Consider the following 17252-nt stretch of genomic DNA (forward strand, 5'->3'; position numbering starts at 1 on the left):
GCTTGGAACAGATTATTACTTCATTTATGATCCTGGATCAGACTGCCACATTTATTATGATCTGGAAACGGACTAGTCACACTTCTTAAAATTTAAAGTAGACAAAATTTCAAATCCTAAGTCCTTGGAATAAAACCACAAGATTCCATGATTTTAAAATGAAAAAAAAACTTTGTTTACTACACAAAGTCAGAAAACTGTCTTAAAAATATATATCTTATACTTCAACGTCTAGAATTAACAAAAGCAGATTGTGAATTAAGTAAACAAACTGTAGTCAAACATACTGCATTGCATGTTGAATGACAGATGTGCTCAACTCGCAAATTTGTCAGCAACCCACAGAGTTGTAAATAGTCACCCACTCTTAAAATCTCATTAACACTCTCTTTCCCATTTCAATTCTTTACAACTGAAGACCCAGTCTCTGACGTTCCCTCAGAAGCTGCTCTGACACAGACGACCTCATCTTCCACTTGTTCAGTCTCTTCACCTGAGACTGTTTGTTTCCTGGAATCCAGGGCTGCACTTTGTCACTGATTCTGGGCACACTCCAGGTCTTTAGCCGCATTGAACAGAGCACTACCTTTAAAAAGAGTTACCTTTGTCCTAAAGTCCAGTTGCAGAGTCAATGCCATCCACTTTCTAAGATTCTAAAAATGTCTTCTGAGCCTCAACAGCACCGAATGGTTCCCTGGGCTTTCCTTGAACCTTGGCTGCACCTGGTATTTTCTAAGGCTTCTCTGAGCCCTGACTGTCCAGTGGTGCTGATTGTAGCTGTATTCATTATGGGGATTCTTTGACTAATCGCTTTCATAGTTGTCTTTGTCCTTCTGTGGCACGGGACTCTCTTTTTTATAGTGCTATAGTAAGTCCTGTGGTGTTAGTTTACTTAGAGTCAAGCGGCCACCTCCTTCAACTATGAATGGAAGCTCAAATGGAGCAAGTCTTTGAATCTTTATTCTACAAGGTGCATACACTTGTATGATTCATCATTAGATTGATTGGATTTACACTAGTTTTTATAACCTTGCATATTACATGAAAAATTTTATTTCTGTACCTGTGTGTATGAGTTTATATTGCAAACTAGCAAAATGCTACAGTACATACTTTCAAAAAGCCAATGATTTTAAAAAAACTCTACTTCTGAGACAATCTACTTTGATCAAAGGTTTAATGAAGATATGTGTCCATAGCCCATAACAATAATCCAGGACTTGGTACAGAATATTTCCCAGTCTCTGTACAGTGTCTAGTCTGTTGTTTGTACAGTTAACTTCAGATGGTTTTTAAAAAAAATCATTTCATGCCAGTTTCTTGTCTGAAGCTGAGAATTTGCAATCTGCCAAGATCCATCGTCAACAATAAATTATCTCAGAACATGCCTGATTTTACAACATATGAGCTTAAATGGGAATGCAAGATTAAATGCAGCGTACCTAAGTGGTAGATTGAAACTTTGGGTTTCGATACCTATCCAGATCATCAAGTGTTTTTAATACGATTAGTAGGCTGGGTAACTTGAGGAAGCCTCTTTAGTTTAGGTTCATATACTGTTTATTTGCTGTATTTGTTTGTCAGACGTGTCTGCTGGCTTGCCCTCGATCGTCCTTATTAACTAACTTTTTTAACAATGTTGATTTCTGTTGATGCAAAAAAAAGACTTTATTTTTTTCTGCTCTGAATTGGGGTAGAATGAAAATTTGACAGCAATACACAATGGTGCTGGAGCCTGTGTACTGGCTGTTGCCTCTGGTCCTAACTCTGGTGGGAGTTCCAAGGGCAGGGAAAGAACAGGGTGCGGTTGGGAAAATAAAAGGCACCTCATGAATTGGATATATTGAAGTCATTACAAGGTTGTTTTCTAACCATTTGAGATTTCCATTTGCGTGGGTGACTGTTAATGGTCTCCAACACATTGCGATTGACAGGTTGGTCTTACCAGAAGCTATAGAGCTGGAGAAGACTACATACTTTTAACAAGCTTTGACAGCTTGTTGAACAATGTTTCAGTTTGGTCCAGATGGCCTATTATTGCAGGGTTAAGTAAGTTTTTTTTAATGCCAAAAAGTGAGAAATATATTTGGAACTGTGTGTGAAGCCAGCATATTACAATATTGGAAACGTAAGTTATTCATCATGTCCATGCACATTCTCTGAAAGAGCCGCTTAGCTAGATCTGCTCCTCTGCTCATTTTCTATGGACCTGCAGTTTTTCTTTCTCAGCTGTTTATCTAATAGGTCTGTGCAGGGCGTGGGAAAAGTTACAGGAAAGCTGCTGCACCCCACAACCAATATCTAAGCAACGCAAACTGACAAGCGACCCCAAGGAAAAAAAATTAACCACAGACCATGTGACATCTTTATGTCTCCACATGTGAAAACAGGCAGCAACATTCTGGATCTTCCAGAGGCACGGGATCAAGATGTTAACCAGTGCGAATATACGTCAAGGCCAGAGTGATGCCAAAAACTACAAGGTGAAGCGACAATAATGAGTGATGAACCTGGACCACCTAAAAAGAAAGCAAAAATGTAAAGCTTCCTTGGAATGAGGAAATAAATTTCTGCTCACAATTTTAAACAATGACTGTTTGTCTTGTATGTCACAAAAGTATTTTGATAAGCAAGATGAAGAATTTGGAATAGCACCACAGTGTTGCACAGTGAATTCAAAGATGTTATTCAAGAGAAGACTATATTTCAGAGAAAGAGAGCTGACAAGATGAAGGCTATTTTCAAAGCTCAGTAAGCAGGCTGCAGGCTGCGCTTGCTTCAGCAGCACATATACTAAAATTGGAACGATACAGAGAAGATTGGCATGGTCCCTGCACAAGGCTGACATGCAAATTCATGAATTATATTCATTTTTTTTGTCTACTTTTTCTAAACCAACAGCAAAAGGGAAAGCCTATACTAAAGCATAATTTCGCCTTTGCCATCTTCTGGTGAAATACAAATCATTCACAGATGGTGAAGTAATTTGAGAAGCAATGACTCTGTTTAAAGAATTTAAGAACAAAGAAAAGATAATGGCAATTCAGAGCATCTCACTTGTTATTCCACAGTAGCGACACAAGTGAATCTTTGTCCAAAGACATCTTTCAGCAACGACAGCAGGATCTGAAGGACAACTTTGCACTGCAATTCGACGAACCTATTGATTTGATTGACACAATCCAGCTCATTGCTTTTGTGTGAATGGGTTTCAAGGATGTAACAACTAAAGAGAATCTTCTAGCCCTTTTGCCCCTTAATGAGAGAGCAGGGGATGCGGAGATCTATAGCAAATTCAAATGGTACTTGCAAAAAAATTCCAGTGAAGAGATTGGTTTCCATCACAACTGATGGTGCACCAATCATGCTACTTGCAAATGAGAGCTTCGTTACATTTTGCAGAAATGATTCTGATTTCCCCTTTTTGTTTCAACTATCATGGCGTAGTTCCCCAAAAAGCACTAGTGAGTAGAATTGTTGACTTTCTAAAGGAATTAAAGTTGTCGCTAAGAATGTGAATTTGATTCAGGCAAGAGCCCTTCAGCACCACTTGTTTAAAGGTTTATTCGATGAACTCACTGCTACCTGTGGTGAACTAATACTCCATGCTGATGTGACGTGCTTGAGCCGAGGGAAGTCCTGCAGAGATTTTAGATATGCCTGAAACCATTACTTTTCTTTAATCGAGGAATGAAGTGCACTGAACTGTCACACAATGCATGGTTGTTTGACTTTAAGTTTCTCACAGACATAATGTCAAAACAGATGAACTGTGAACTTCAAAGAAAGGACATATACTTGGCACAAATGATCAGTGCTGTGAATATATTCAAATTGTAACTGTGTCTGTGGTCCTCCCAATTTAAAAAAAAGTGCTGCTTCACCTCCCAAATCTGAAGGAAATACCTGCGGGGGAAAACAATGAGCAATAAAATGGTTTCACCCAGAAAACCTCTGTGTATACCTGAGGAAAACAGCAGAGGAATTCAACAGACAATATCAAGAATTGGTTAGAATGGAACAAATCATCACATTTGTCTCAAGTCCATTTCTTCAAGTAGACATTGTGGGTTGGCTACTGAGTTCCATCAGGTGTTTAATTTACAAAACAGTGGAGTTGACGTAGAGATGACTACTCTGCACAATAGTACTGAACTGAAAGTCAATCAAAGGACAGCGATTCTGTGGACTCTTAAATAGAGAAAAATATCCATTCCTGCCATCTTATGCTACTGAAGTAAAAGCTTACTTTAGCTCCATACACTTCAGCAAGACAGCACTCTTCCAAATTAAGGTAATCAACTCCTCTAAGTATGGCATCTGTTTCAAAGTTACCTATTTGCTGATTATATATGACGAGCAGGTCTCATACCAAACTCACATTTTAAGGCCTTGGCAGAAAATGTGTTGTCACAGGTGTCACACTTCAACTGGTTTTTCTATATTTTCTTCGGAATAAATCCTACGTTGCACTTAAATTTAAAAATTGATCCTGTGCTTAAAAAAGGGTGGGCCACTTATCTAGATGGTAATGGTTCCACATTTGAAAGATGGTGCCTGAGGTGAGTTGTTGCAATGCATCTTATAGATGATGTAATGCTGCTACTCTGCATTGGTGGTGGAGAGAGTTAAGTGTTTGTGGTTTTGATGTCAATTAAGCTTTACCCTGAATAGTGTCAAAAATGTAGAGTGTTGTTGGAGCTGCACACTTTGGTCAAGTGGGCAGTATTTCTTCACAATCCTGACTTGAGCCTTGTAGATGGTCGGCAGGTCTCGTCGACCCAAACCTGATTAGTGCCCAGATCTTTTAGCAGTTGGACATGGACTGCTTTAGTATCTGAAGAGTTGTGAACAGTGCTGAACGTTGGCAATCATTAGCGAACATTCCCATTTCTGACCTTATCATGGAGGGTTGCCCATTGACAACAAAGCAGCTGAAGATGATTAGGCCTGCAACAGTACCCTAAGAAATTCTCACATTGATGTCCTGGACCTGCAATGGCTGACCTGCTACAGCTGCAACCACTTTCCTTTGTACTAGGTATGACTTCAACCAGTGAAGATTTCACCCCCTTTGATTCTAGTTTTGCTCAGATTTGTTGTTGTCACACTCAGTCAAATGTGGCCTTGATGTCAAGGGCAATCGTTCTCACTCCCCTCTGTATTTCAGACTGAAGCTATCATTTTAAGTTTATTTAATCCATGGAATTAAATATCTTGAGCATTTTTAACTGTTCTCTCTGAAGTACCTCATTTCAGGTTGGAGATGGTTGTATTATTTCCATCTCCCTTGAAACTGACAATCAACCTCACTGCTGCATTATGCTTTGGAGTTCAGATGGTCCATTTCTATGTGCATTATTCCCAGTGCAATTTGATCATTTCCCTTCAAATTGATCCATGAGCACTGATACCTCACACTTTTTAACATTGAACAGTATAGGTTAGTATGTTTCTGACTGAGAGCAGAGGTATCAGATGCATAGATACCTCTAGGCTCTGGAAAAGTTCTCTAGACTGTGGAAAAGTTCTCTAGGCTCTGGAAAGTCCCATTTGGTTTGGAAATTGTGAATATACTGCCTCCTATTTCAAGAAAGTAGAGAGACATAAGGAAACCCCAAGCCCATTAGCCTTGCATATTGTCATCGGGAGAATGCTAGAATCCATTATTTGGAAATAGTAATTAGACATTTAGCATATTTTAATATAATTAAGCAGTCAGTACAGTTCTGTGAAAGGGAAATTGTATTTGACATGTATTTAAGGGGGTAATAATTAAGCTAGATAAAAGGGGGCTATTATATATATTTTAATTCATTAAGAAGCCATTTCACAAAGATAAGATGGTGTTGGGTGTATTGTTAGCATAGATAGAAGATTGGTTAATGATCAGGAATCAAGCTCTGTCATTTTCAGATTGGCAAACTCTACCTAGTGAAGTTCCATAGGGATCAACCTTGCGACTTCAACTATTTACCATCTAAGTTAATTACTTGGATGAAGGTACTGTATTGTCAACAAACTTGGCTGCAATATAAAGTTAGGAAGGGTAACAAGTTGTGTGGAGGAACAAAATGCGAAGTGGTATGGATAGTTTCTGAGTTGGCAGAAATTTGGTAGCTGGAATACAGTGGGGGTGGGAGGGGGGGAATGGAAAGTTATCCACTTCAGCAAGAAGTATAGGAAAACTGGTATCATTTAAATGGTATGACAGTACTGTGTCTTTTATGAGATGTGTTCTGTCCTGTCTCTCTTTTAGAGGGGTTTTATCAGCATTATGCTGAAATGTCTCCTTCAAAAGGCAGGTGGGAAACAGCTTTCACCATTTCCCTAGGTGTTTATTTTAAAATGAGGCAAAAGAATTGTGAGTGGGCAAGATCTGGGCTCATTTAGATGCAGGAAGTCTTTTTGGTTTTGCTTTCAGTTAGTTGAGATGGTTTCTGCTTGCTGCTGAAGCCAAAAGCTTGAGTCCTCTGCTGCTAGACAACGAGGCCCCCTCTCAAAAAATCAACAGGGGCAGATTGTTTCTTTGTCTTTGGACTGGAGAGAGACAGCACATGAGAATCATAACTGTTTTGCCGTATTGCATTTTTGCCAAAGCATATGTTTATGGATGCTGCCTATATTGAAACAGTTGATGATTAGTAGTCGAATAATACATAACCTTTTTAAGTACTTCAACAGAGTACAATTATGCTGCTTCTTCTTTTGTATTTTAGCTATGTGATAAGAATAAAGTCTGTTTTGATTAAAGCTTAATGGTGCACCAATCGAATCATATCTGGAACACAGAGCTTACACTTGCCTTTAAAAATATAGAAAAGTTAGGATCTAGGCTATCTCCATAATATTCTTTAGGGATCTGGTCTAGTCCATAACAATAAAGAGAGATTGCAGCATGATCCAGTGCAGAGTAAATCTTCGTGTTCTTGCGTGTGAATCTCAAACAGTATGCAGGTACAACAATTAATTAGGAAGGCAAATGGATGTAGGCCTTTATTGCGAGGTAAATGTTATTTTAAAGATATCAACTTTTGCTCCAACTGTATAAGGAATTGGTAAGATCACATCTAGTGTTGTGTTTACATTTTAATCCTCTATTAAATGAAGAAATATGGTTTTTGAGGGCAGTTCAGAAAGGCTTACTAGGTTGATAATTCTGGGATGAAGGTATTGTCTTATAGAGTCATAGAGATGTACAACACGGCAACAGACCCTTAGATGCAACTTGTCCATGCTGACCAGGTATCCTAACCTAATCTAGTCCCATTTGCCAGCGCTTGGCCCATATCCCTCTAAACCCTTCCTATTGCTATACCCATCCAGAATGCCTTTTAAATGCTGTAATTGTATCACCACTTCCTCTGGCAGCTCATTTCATACATGCACCACCCTCTGTGTAGAAAGGTTGCCCCTTAGGTCCCTTTTATATCTTTCCCCACTTCACCTGAAACCTATGCTTTCTAGTTCTTGACTCTCCCACCCCAGAGAAAATACTTGTTCAATTTATCCTTTCCATGCTCCTTGTGATTTTATAGACCTCTATAAGATCACCTCTCAGCCTCTGACACTCCAGGGAATATAGTCGTGGTCTATTGAGCCTCTCTCTACAGCTCAAATCCTTCAATCCTGACAACATCCTTGTAAGTCTTTTCTGACCCCTTTCAAGTTTCACAACATGCTTCCAATAGGAAGGAGACCAGAATTGCGCACAATATTTCATAAGTGGCCTAACCAATGTCCTGTACAGCCCCAACATGACCTCCCAATTCCTATATTCAGTACTCTGACCAATAAAAGATAGCATACCAAACACTATCTTCTCTATCCTATCTATCTGCAACTTAGTTTCAAGGAACTATGAACCTGCACACCAAGATCTCTTTGTTCAGCAACAGTCCCCAGGACCTTACCATTAAGTGTATAAGCCCTGCTCTGATTTGCTTTTCCAAAATGCAGCACTTCTAAATTAAACTCCATCTGCCATTCCTCAGCCCATTGACCCATCTGATCAAGATCCCATTGTGCTCTGAGGTAACTTTCTTTGCTGTCCACAACACCTCCAATTTTGGTGTCATCTGCAGACTTGCTAACTATACCTCCTATGTTCACATCCAAATCATTTATATAAATGACTCAGCACCGATTCTTGTGGCACACTACTGGCCACAGACGTCCAGTCTGAAAAGCAACCCTTCACCATCACCCTTTGTCTTCTACCTTTGAGCCAGTTCTGTATCCAAACGGCTGGTTCTCCCTGTATTCCATGAGAACTAACCTTGCTAACCAGTCTACCATTGTTGAATGCCTTACTGAAGTCCATATAGATCATGTTTACCGCTCTGCTGTCATCAATCCTCTTTGTTACTTTAAAAAATTCAATTAAGTTTGTGAGACATGATTTCTCATGCACAAAGCCATGCCGGCTATCCCTAATCAGTCCTTGCCTTTCCAAATACATGTAAGTCCTGCCCCTCAGGATTCCCTCCAACAACTTGCCACCACTGATGTCAAGCTCACCAGTCTTATGAGGAAAGGATGAGCCTGTTTTTATTAGCGTTGAGGGGAATGAGATTACTTCAGCATTAAAGAGTCTCAGGAGCTTAATGGGTTAGATGTTGGGAGGATGTTTCCTCTCATGGAGGAATCTTGAACTTGAGAGCTAAGTTTCACAATAAGGGTTCTCTCTTTAAGACTGAGATGTTGAGGAAATTGGTTCCTCTGAGAGGGTTGTTAATCTTTAAAGTTCTCTTTCCTAGATGACATTGAAGGCATTGTGTACATTTATTGCTGAGTTAAATAGTTTTTTGATCTATATAAGGGAGTCAAGTCAAGTATTATGGGAGATGGCAGTGAAATGGAGTTAAGATCCAAAATCTTATTAAATTGGCTTAACAGTCTCAAGGAGCCAAATGATCTACTCTGTTTTTATTTCTTATTTTCTAGATGCGATTTCCTTTAATATCATCTTCTGTTGTACAGCTGTGGTTTCTCTTATTTAGTATCTACATCTAAACATAACCAGACAATCTGGTAGTGCCAACCTTTTCTGTACCCATTTGGCTATTTGAGAGGAGCCCTAAAGGCAAAACACTGGCTGTCCCAGTAACAGGAACAAAATAGCGCAGAAAGTATTTTGTATTAATTTCCTCATCTCAGTATTCAAGTGACATCATCCTCAGGCCATCTGTCATTGACTTGTTAATACCATCAAGTTCTTCCTATTCTACTCTTCCACAAGCTCCTTGTTGTTAGACTATGTTAATTGTTGGGAAGATTGATCTTTGGTTTCCCACTTTATCCTTGTTTGCTTTCCATTTTCCTCTGCTCAGCATCAACTATTTTCCTTCCCTAACGCAAGATGTGTTGGAATGACTTTGTCATATGTGCTGAAGAAAGGTAATTGTTGCTGCTTTTATTCATATTAATCTAGGTTAGTCATGAAACCCTTGCAAATGAAAACTTTTATCACTTTTGCCCCACCATATACCATGTGCAGTTCATAATTTCTTGTCTTTTAATTCAAATTATCTAGAAAGTCAGATTTGTTTTGAGCACAAAGTGCCTTCTGTGCTTTATATTGCTTCATTCAATTTGCCATAAAAGCTTAAAAAAAGACGTTAAAATATGTTTGTCTTAATCTGTTTTACTCAAGTACTTCAAGTCAAATTGCATGAATGTTGTGTTTTTTTTCAGAAGAAAATATTGCTTTTACTCATTTTATGCTATTTTCGATGCAAATTGCATTCTCAATTCTTGTTCTATGATTGAGTGTGACTCATACTCTAAAACTTCTAGATTAACCACATGTCTACCTGAAATTAAATGGTGATGGTTAAGTGTTATTAAGACACACATCTGAATATTTCTGTGTCAACATATCTTCATATCTGTCTGTCTCTCTGTCCCACTGTCCCACCTCCTAAGATTATCAGAATGAAATTCTGTGCTGACACAACTTGAAGTTGGAGTGCACTTTTTAATTATTTTATGGCTTTTTAATAGTTTATCTGTGCTTTAAGTGTACTTATTTTGTGTACTCCAGACAAATAGAAGTTATTTCTTAATTAATAATTTCTTTACTAACAGTGCTTAAACCTCTTTTTGAAATCATTTTGCATTAATTCAGAGGACTATGCACATGGTAGTAACATTCTCCAGTTTAATGAAACTATTTGTAGTAAATAACTGTGCTTTCCTTAACTGTTTGCACTTACTCATGTTCTACTGTAATAGGATTGATAGGCATCTCTGCACCTTGGCTACCTCTCGCTACCTAAAGCTCTTGAATTGTGCCTTTTTAAGAAATAATAGAGATGTACAGTAACAAAACAGAATGATGATAATGCAGAGATATTTATAAAAGTAATAAATGCTTTACTGAGGATTTAGTGCTATAACTGCTTAACGTAGCACCCAATATAAGATGGTGCAATGCCCAAAATGTATTCTACAATTGCCAAGCAACTTTTGTCAAATGAAGAACTTTTTGTTATTAGAAATAACATTTAAATTACATAATTTCTTATTTTTTTGGTTATGTATCTGTCTTTGCTGCCTTAAAACAAATGTTTGGCTGGTTCCTTCATGCCTTTATCTGGGTTCATTCTTGAAGGAGCTCGACTAAAATTTAGTTAAATGGTGTACATGTTTGATGTGAGTGTTAATTTATTAATCTAACACCTGAGCCAGATAAATTTGCAGTATTCCAGGGGACTGGCTCATTAAGGAAATTTGTAATTGGTAGCCAGGTTTCTTATCCAATTGACTCCAGATAACCTTGAAGGCCATATTTCATTAGATTTTATATCAGCAAGAAGTAGAGAACGCTGAAATCTCTTTGATTTTAGCTGGTTAAATTGAATTCATACAATCAGTTTGACTTTTAATAACTTGCATTCAAGTTGTCTGGACTTAAACAAATGAAACATGTGTGTCCTTGAAGAAATCATGCACTTTACTTTCAGGTAAACAGAAATGCTACCTTAAATTAAAACAGGAATGCTGGTCAGCAGGTCTGGCAACATCTTGTGGAGAGAGAAGAATAATGCTTCAAGTTTGTGACATTTCATCAGAACTGGAAAAAAATTAGAGCTGTAATAGCTTTTTAAGATACAATGGGCAAGTCAGCAATTGGGAATTCTGTGGTGTTCGGTTCTTTTCCGGGGTTTCACACACGAGATGCAATTCGTGCACATCAACTTCTGCAAACAGTTAAAATTTATTAAAGCTTGTCCAAGCTAGGTGACCCCCTTTGATACTCTTCACATGCAAAGTCTAGTCAGAAGAGAGGTCCCAAACAAAGAAAAAGCATCCCCTTCAGTTGGCAATGCTTTCAGATGCTCTGGCCACTCCCCCACAGTCACATCCCACTCAAGACAACCCCCAGTCACTCCCTCGCATGTTACACCAGGTACAATGGTAGAAAGAACATAGAACAATACAGCACAGAACAGGCCCTTCGGCCCACGATGTTGTGCCGAACATTTGTCCTAGCTTAAGCACCTATCCATGTACCTATCCAATTGCCACTTAAAAGTCACCAATGATTCTGACTCTGCCACTCCCACAGGCAGCGCATTCCATGCCCCCACCACTCTCTGGGTAAAGAAACTACCCCTGACATCTCCCCATACCTTTTAACACTCTATTGTACCCAGGGAAAAAGTCTCTGACTGTCTACTGTATCTATTCCCCTGATCATCTTATAAATCTCTATCAAGTCACCCCTCTTCCTTCGCCTTTCCAATGAGAAAAGGCCTAGCACTCTCAACCTATCCTCGTACGACCTATTCTCCATTCCAGGCAACATCCTGGTAAATCTCCTCTGCATCCTCTCCAAAGCTTCCACATCTTTCCTAAAGTGAGGCGACCAGAACTGCACACAGTACTCCAAATGTGGCCTTACCAAGGTCCTGTACAGTTGCAACATCACCTCTCGACTCTTGAATTCAACCCTCTGCTAATGAGTGCTCATACACCATAGGCCTTCTTACAAGCTCTATCCACCTGAGTGGCAACTTTCAAAGAACTATGAACATAGACCCCAAGATCCCTCTGCTCCTCCACCTTACTAAGAACCCTACCGTTAACCCTGTATTCCGCATTCTTATTTGTCCTTCCAAAATGGACAACCTCACGCTTGACAGGGTTGAATTCCATCTGCCACTCCTCAGCCCAGCTCTGCATCATATCTAAATCACTTTGCAGCCGACAACAGCCCTCCTCACTATCCACAACTCCACCAATCTTCGTATCGTCTGCAAATTTACTGACCCCACCTTTCGACTCCCTCTTCCAAGTCATTAATAAAAATTACAAAGAGCAGAGGACCCAGAACTGATCCCTGCGGAACTCCACTTGTAACTGGGCTCCAGGCTGAATATTTACCATCTACCACCACTCTCTGACTTCGACCGGTTAGCCAGTTCTCTATCCAACTGGCCAAATTTCCCACTATCCCATGCCTCCTGACTTTCCGCATAAGCCTACCATGGGGAACCTTATCAAATGCCTTACTAAAATCCATGTACACTACATCCACTGCTCTATCCTCATCCACATGCTTGGTCACCTCCTCAAAGAATTCAATAAGACTTGTAAGGCAAGACCTACTCCTCACAAATCCGTGCTGGCTGTCCCTATCAAGCAGTGTCTTTCCAGATACTCATAAATCCTATCCGTCAGTACCCTTTCCATTACTTTGCCTACCACCGAAGTAAGACTAACTGGCCTATTATCCCTATTCCCTTTTTTGAACAGGGGCACAACATTCGCCACTCTCCAGTCCCCTGGTACCACTCCCGTTGACAGTGAAGACGAAAAGATCATTGCCAACGGCTCTGCAATTTCCTCTCTTACTTCCCACATAATCCGAGGATATATCCCGTCAGGCCCAGGGGACTTGACTATCCTCAAGTTTTTCAAAATGCCCAACACATCTTCCTTCCTAACAAATATCTCCTCTAGCTTACCAGTCCGTTTCATACTCTCCTCTTCAACAATAAGGTCCCTCTCATTTGTAAATACTGAAGAAAAGTACTTATTCAAGACCTCTCCTATCTCTTCTGACTCAATTCACAGTCTCCCACTACTGCCCTTAATCGGACCTACCCTCGTTCTTGTCATTTTCATGTTTCTTACATATGCATAAAAGGCCTTGGGGTTACCCTTGATCCTACCCGCCAAAGATTTTTCATGCCCTCTCTCAGCTCTCCTAATCCCTTTCTTCAGCTCCCTCCTGACTATCCTGTGTCCCTCTAACGCTCTGTCTGGACCTTGTTTCCTCAGCCTTATGTAAGCCTCCTTCTTCCTCTTTACTAGATATTCAACCTCCCTCGTCAACCAAGGTTCCCTCACACGACCATCTCTTTCCTGCCTGACAGGTACATACATATCAAGGACACGTCGTATCTGTTCCTTGAAAAAGTTCCACATTTCAATGACATCCTTCCCTGACATCCTATGCTCCCAACTTATGCTCCTCAGATCCTGTCTTGCAGCATCGTATTTACCCTTCCCCCAATTGTAAAACCTAACCTGTTGCATGCACCTATCTCTCTCCATAACCAAGGTGAAAGTCACAGAATTGTGGTCACCATCACCAAAATGCTCACCCACTAACAAGCCCTGGTTCATTACCGAGTACCAAATCCAATATGGCCTCCCCTCTGGTCGGACAATCTACATACTGAGTTAGAAAAGCTTCCTGGACACACTGCACAAACACCGCCCCGTCCAATCTACTTGATCTAAAGAGCTTCCAATCAATATTTAGGAAGTTGAAATCGCCCATGACTACTACCCTGTGGCTTCTGCACCTTTCCAAAATCTGTTTCCCAATTTGTTTCTCCACATCTCTGCTGCTATTGGGGGGCCTATAGTAAACACCCAACAAGGTGACTGCTCCTTTCCTATTTCTGACTTCAGCCCATACTACATCCAAAGGCAGATCCCCCTCGAACTGCCTTTGTGGAGCCATTATACCATTTCTAATTAGAATGCCACACCCCCTCCTTTTTTACCACCCTCCCTAATTTTACTGAAACATCTGTAGCTAGGAACCTCCAACAACCATTCCTGTCCCTCTTCTATCCACGTTTCTGTGATGGCCACAACATCGTAGTCCCAAATACCAATCCACGCCTTAAGTTCACCCACCTTATTTTTGATACTCCTTGCGTTGAAGTATACACACTTGAACCCGCAAGTATTCCCTGTCAGTGCTACCTTCTCCACAGCCTCCCTACATTCTTGGACATCCTGAAAAATAGCTAACCTACTTGCTGGACTACAAGTCCGGATCCCATCCCCCTGCCAAATTAGTTTAAATCCCCCCGAAGAGTGCTAGCAAACCTACCTCCCAGGATATTGGTGCTCTTCTGGTTCAGGTGCAACCCGTCCTGCTTGTACAGATCCCACCTTCCCCAGAATGCAGTCCAATTGTCCAAATACCTGAAGCCCTCCCTCCTACACCATCCTTGCAGCCACGTGTTCAACTGCACTTTCTCCCTATTCCTTGCCTCACTGTCACGTGGCACCGGCAACAACCCAGAGATGATGACTCTGTCCGTCCTAGCTTTTAGCTTCCAGCCTAACTCCGAGCTCCTGAACGACCTCCCCACCCCTCTTCCTACCTATGTTGTTGGTGCCAATGTGCACTACGACTTTTGGCTGCACACCCTCCCCCTTAAGGATTCTGAAGACACGGTCCGAGACATCTCGGACCCTGGCACCCGGGAGGCAACAAACCAACCGAGAGTCTCATCCATGTCCACAGAACTGCCTGTCTGTCCCTCTAACGAGAGAGTCTCCTATAACTAGCGCTCTCCTTCTCTCCCCCTTTCCCTTCTGAACCTCAGAGCCGGACCTCGTGCCAGAGACCCGGTCACTGCAGCTTACCCCTGCTAGGCCATCCCCCCCCAACAGTATCCAAAGTGGTATACTTATTGTTGAGGGGAACGACCACAGGGGATCCCTGCACTGCCTGCTTCCTCCCCTTCCCACTTCTAACTGTTACCCAGCTACCTCTGTTCTCTGGCGTAACTATGTCCCTGTAGCTTCCATCTATCACCCTCTCAGCCTCTCGAATAATTCTCAGTTCATCCAACTCCAGCTCCAGTTCCCTAACGCGGTCTGTGAGGAGCTGGAGCTGGCTCCTACAGATGAAGTCAGCAGGAGCAACGGTGGTCACCCCTACCCCAAACATCCTGCAGGAGGAACATTCCACTGCCTGCGCTGCCATAACTCTACACTTAGTCTCCAAAACAAGAACACCAAGTAGCTTACCTCTTTTTTTAGGTTAGAGGAGGAGGAGGGAGGGTGGGAGACACTACACATGTAGTGTCTCGGGTTCCTTCTCTACTCAAATAACAATTACTTACCTTCCTAACCGGCTTTGCGCTCCGACTTCACTTCCGCCCAGCTGTTGCCACTCTCTGCTGCAAAAATGAGATCATCCTCAGAGCTAATGTAAACGTAAATGCCTTAATCTTGGGGAATCGTTATGGAAATGATTTCCTGACTTAGTGATTCCCCAAGACAATGCAGGTGTGACATACCGAGCTTCAGGGAATGGCTAGAAAGCATTTCTGAATGGAAGAGATTGAATTATAGTTTAATTTGATAATAATAGGGGGACTAGTAGCAAATAACTGTCTAATTAGAGTGGGGGTCATTCGCATTCTTGCCTGACTGTCTTCACCCACTTCCAGAATGTCCATTCAGTGTAGTTTGACCTTTTACTATTACATTAATGTCCAGAGAAATATTCCCAATTAATCTTTTAACATTACATTGGCAGGTACCTCCCAACTTCACTCCCCAAAGCCTGTCCACCATCTACAAGACACAGGTCTGGAGTGATAGAATATTCTTCACTTGCCTGGATGTGTGCATCTCTACTTGAAGTTTGCGGCCATCCAGTTCACTTGCTTGGTATCTCATCCATTACCCTAAATATCAACTCTACCACTAACAGACATTGGTATGAAGTGTGTACCATCAACAGGATGCATTGCAGAGACTCATTAAGGCTTTGATGACAGGATGTTCTGAACCTTCAATCTCTACCACCGAGAAGCACAAGGGTAGTAGATGAACGGGAGCACTGCTACTTGCAACATTCCTCTCCAAAACTCCACATCATGCTAAGTCAGACCTATATAACTGCTCCTTAACTGTTACTGGTTTAAAATCCTGGAGCTTCCTTCTTCATTAGATTGTGGCAGGTACCTACCCCATGGACCATAACGCTTCAGGAAAGTAGCTCACCACCACTTCCTGAGAACAGCTAGGAATAGACAATAAATGCTGACATTGCCAGTGATGCTATGTCCTGAGAACATTTTTTCTTTCAGAAGCCACTAAGAAGGTCCTGCTGCAAGCAAGACAAAATACCACAGAGTTTTGAATGACCCATTGGTTCAGGTTTTCCTCTCACTGGGTTTTTTGTCTGCATCCAATATTTGCTTGCTTTTGATGGAAGCCAAACCTTTTTCAATAGGCTGCACCAGGTACAGCATTCCTGGGTGAATTTCTACCAGGACTTGGGCGTGATATCAGACTCCCAAGCAAAGCCTTTTAGCACTTTGGCCTTTGTTGCACTTTGAGGACTTTACTGTTTGACTTTCATTTTGCATGCCAGACCTACTCCTTTTGTTTCTAGACTGATGTTGGAACCTAACTGAGGCTATCCTTCTCTTGCTAATTCTTACATGTGTCATCATCAACACAGACAATCTCTTGAAATTATAGCCTAAGAATAGTCATAGAATTTTGGGTTTCCGACCTGATATTGTAACTCTGTATAAATACATATTATTATTCTTCAAGTAGTCCTTAGCTTTTTTGGGTGCATTTCATAAATTTCACAGAAATTGTTATTGTAAGAGGCTGCTCTAAAACTAATGTTAATTAACTGTTGGTAACTCGGAAGCTTTTTTTTTTCTGTTTTGTAGATGGACCAAACCCCTCTCCTTTGGTGATTGCGTAGGAGATGAGTTGCCTTTGGGTTGGGAAGAAGCATTTGATGCACAAGTCGGAATCTATTACATTGATCACAATACACGTAAGCATTCCAATTACTTAATTATATTGCTTCATGTCTAAATGTTCAGTCAATCGAAACTGCAGATTAAGATTTATTTGTAACTTCAAGAAAACTGAGTTGTGAATTGTTTTGTATTACTTCATCAAATTCCATCAGCAGTTTGTGGCATAATCAAGTTGCTGCACCATTGAAAACCTTAAAC

General features: G+C 40.8%; 1 protein-coding gene and 1 non-coding gene across 2 annotated transcripts in view; both read left to right on the forward strand.

Annotated features, from left to right (window-relative positions):
- The window catches only part of LOC122556531 (protein KIBRA-like), a 159670-nt gene that overhangs the window by 24283 nt on the left and 118135 nt on the right, over nucleotides 1-17252 (forward strand). Inside the window, exon 2 of the mRNA XM_043703296.2 lies at nucleotides 16959-17068. Coding sequence (XP_043559231.1) covers nucleotides 16959-17068 — 110 coding nt within the window. The remainder of the gene's footprint in view (nucleotides 1-16958; nucleotides 17069-17252) is intronic.
- LOC122557002 (U6 spliceosomal RNA) lies at nucleotides 2770-2876 on the forward strand. The gene has a single exon (XR_006313730.2). It is a non-coding gene; the product is annotated as a U6 spliceosomal RNA (small nuclear RNA).

The sequence above is a fragment of the Chiloscyllium plagiosum genome, unplaced genomic scaffold, assembly GCF_037043375.1.
Source record: "Chiloscyllium plagiosum isolate Xiang-an unplaced genomic scaffold, Cpla_swu_hap1 HiC_scaffold_16, whole genome shotgun sequence".
NCBI lineage: Eukaryota > Metazoa > Chordata > Chondrichthyes > Orectolobiformes > Hemiscylliidae > Chiloscyllium > Chiloscyllium plagiosum.